Source organism: Bison bison, unplaced genomic scaffold, assembly GCF_000754665.1.
Source record: "Bison bison bison isolate TAMUID 2011002044 unplaced genomic scaffold, Bison_UMD1.0 scf7180017849368, whole genome shotgun sequence".
Lineage (NCBI taxonomy): Eukaryota > Metazoa > Chordata > Mammalia > Artiodactyla > Bovidae > Bison > Bison bison.
In genome coordinates, this window is record NW_011479941.1 from 9240 (window position 1) to 10427 (window position 1188).

At 52.7% G+C, this 1188-nt stretch overlaps 1 protein-coding gene across 1 annotated transcript in view; it reads right to left on the minus strand.

Moving 5' to 3' along the window:
• The window catches only part of FRMPD4 (FERM and PDZ domain containing 4), a gene marked incomplete at its 5' end in the record, with an annotated part of 11499 nt that overhangs the window by 4174 nt on the left and 6137 nt on the right, over nucleotides 1–1188 (minus strand). The window contains 2 exons of the mRNA XM_010847133.1: nucleotides 5–228; nucleotides 584–1188. Coding sequence (XP_010845435.1) covers nucleotides 5–228; nucleotides 584–1188 — 829 coding nt within the window. The remainder of the gene's footprint in view (nucleotides 1–4; nucleotides 229–583) is intronic.

Sequence of the window (1188 nt, forward strand, 5' to 3'; positions counted from 1 at the left end):
AGGCCTTTGGGGGCAAGCCCCCAGCAGGGCTTTTGGAGGCGGGGAACTCTGTCTGCTCTTCTGCCAAGGGGTGGTAGCCTTCGTGAGTGGCCAAGAACATGCGGGAGAGGTTTTCTGACTGCTTCTGGGCCGTGGCCAGTTCAGAACTCTCCGTCATTTCAGAAGAGTTAGTCTCATTGCCCGAGTCAGAGGAGGACTCGGGACTATAAGCCCGCAAGATGGCTACACCTGCAGGCCGTAAAAAACAAGAAGTGGTTAATGGATGCATCACAGGCACTAGGAGACACGTAAGAACATGGGATTCATTAGTATTAAAAACAATACCAAGTTTTTCCCTTTTCAGTAAGGACTCTGAGTTTATTGCACAGTTGTTCCGGAAATAGGGGGGAAAAAAGTGCCACATGTTTAAAAAAAAAAAAAATGGAAACCACATACACGAAAACCCATGATGGTAGTTTCAGCACATTTGGGAAACGGGACATGCGTGAAATGAAGGACATATGACAGGATTCCAAGGGCGGATGGCTTGAAGGGATGGAAGGATATGGCTATCAGTGAATAAATGTAACAATCGTGAAAGAACCTGAATTGTCACTGGTCTGCGGATCTTCTGACACGGACAGAGCTTCCAGAGTGTCCAGCGTGGAAACGCCAGTGTTATCCAGGCCTGTGTCACACTTGCCCTCGGTGCTGGTAGGCACAGCGTCGATGAGGGACACGGGGATCTCGTCGTTCTGCAGGGTGCCGCCTGGCTCCTTGTCCTCGAGGAAGGAAGCAGCCTGGCTCTGAGAGTCCTCCTCATCAGAACTATCTCTGAAGCCAGGTGGGGGCGCGGCAATGGCCATGTTCAGGGAACGCAACAGGAAATCATCCTCATTGTCGTCCCCTTCGGGAGGGGGCAAAGACGTGAGGTCGATGATGTCATCGCTTGAGCCAGAGAGGCTGAGGAGGGCTGGCTGGCTCATCTCTCCCACCACGAGGTCCTCCTCACAGCTCACCTCATCCTCGTCCTCTGCGTCATCCGTGTTCTCTGCGTAACAGATGTCGTGCAGCAGGGGCTCCTCTATGCCCTCCGCAGCCTCGAAGTTCTTCACGTCGCCTATGTTTGCGTACACAGAATTGGCCACGAACTGGACGCTCTCTGCATCTGGAGTGAGACCCAAGCTCTTCATGTCATTGGCACCGCTT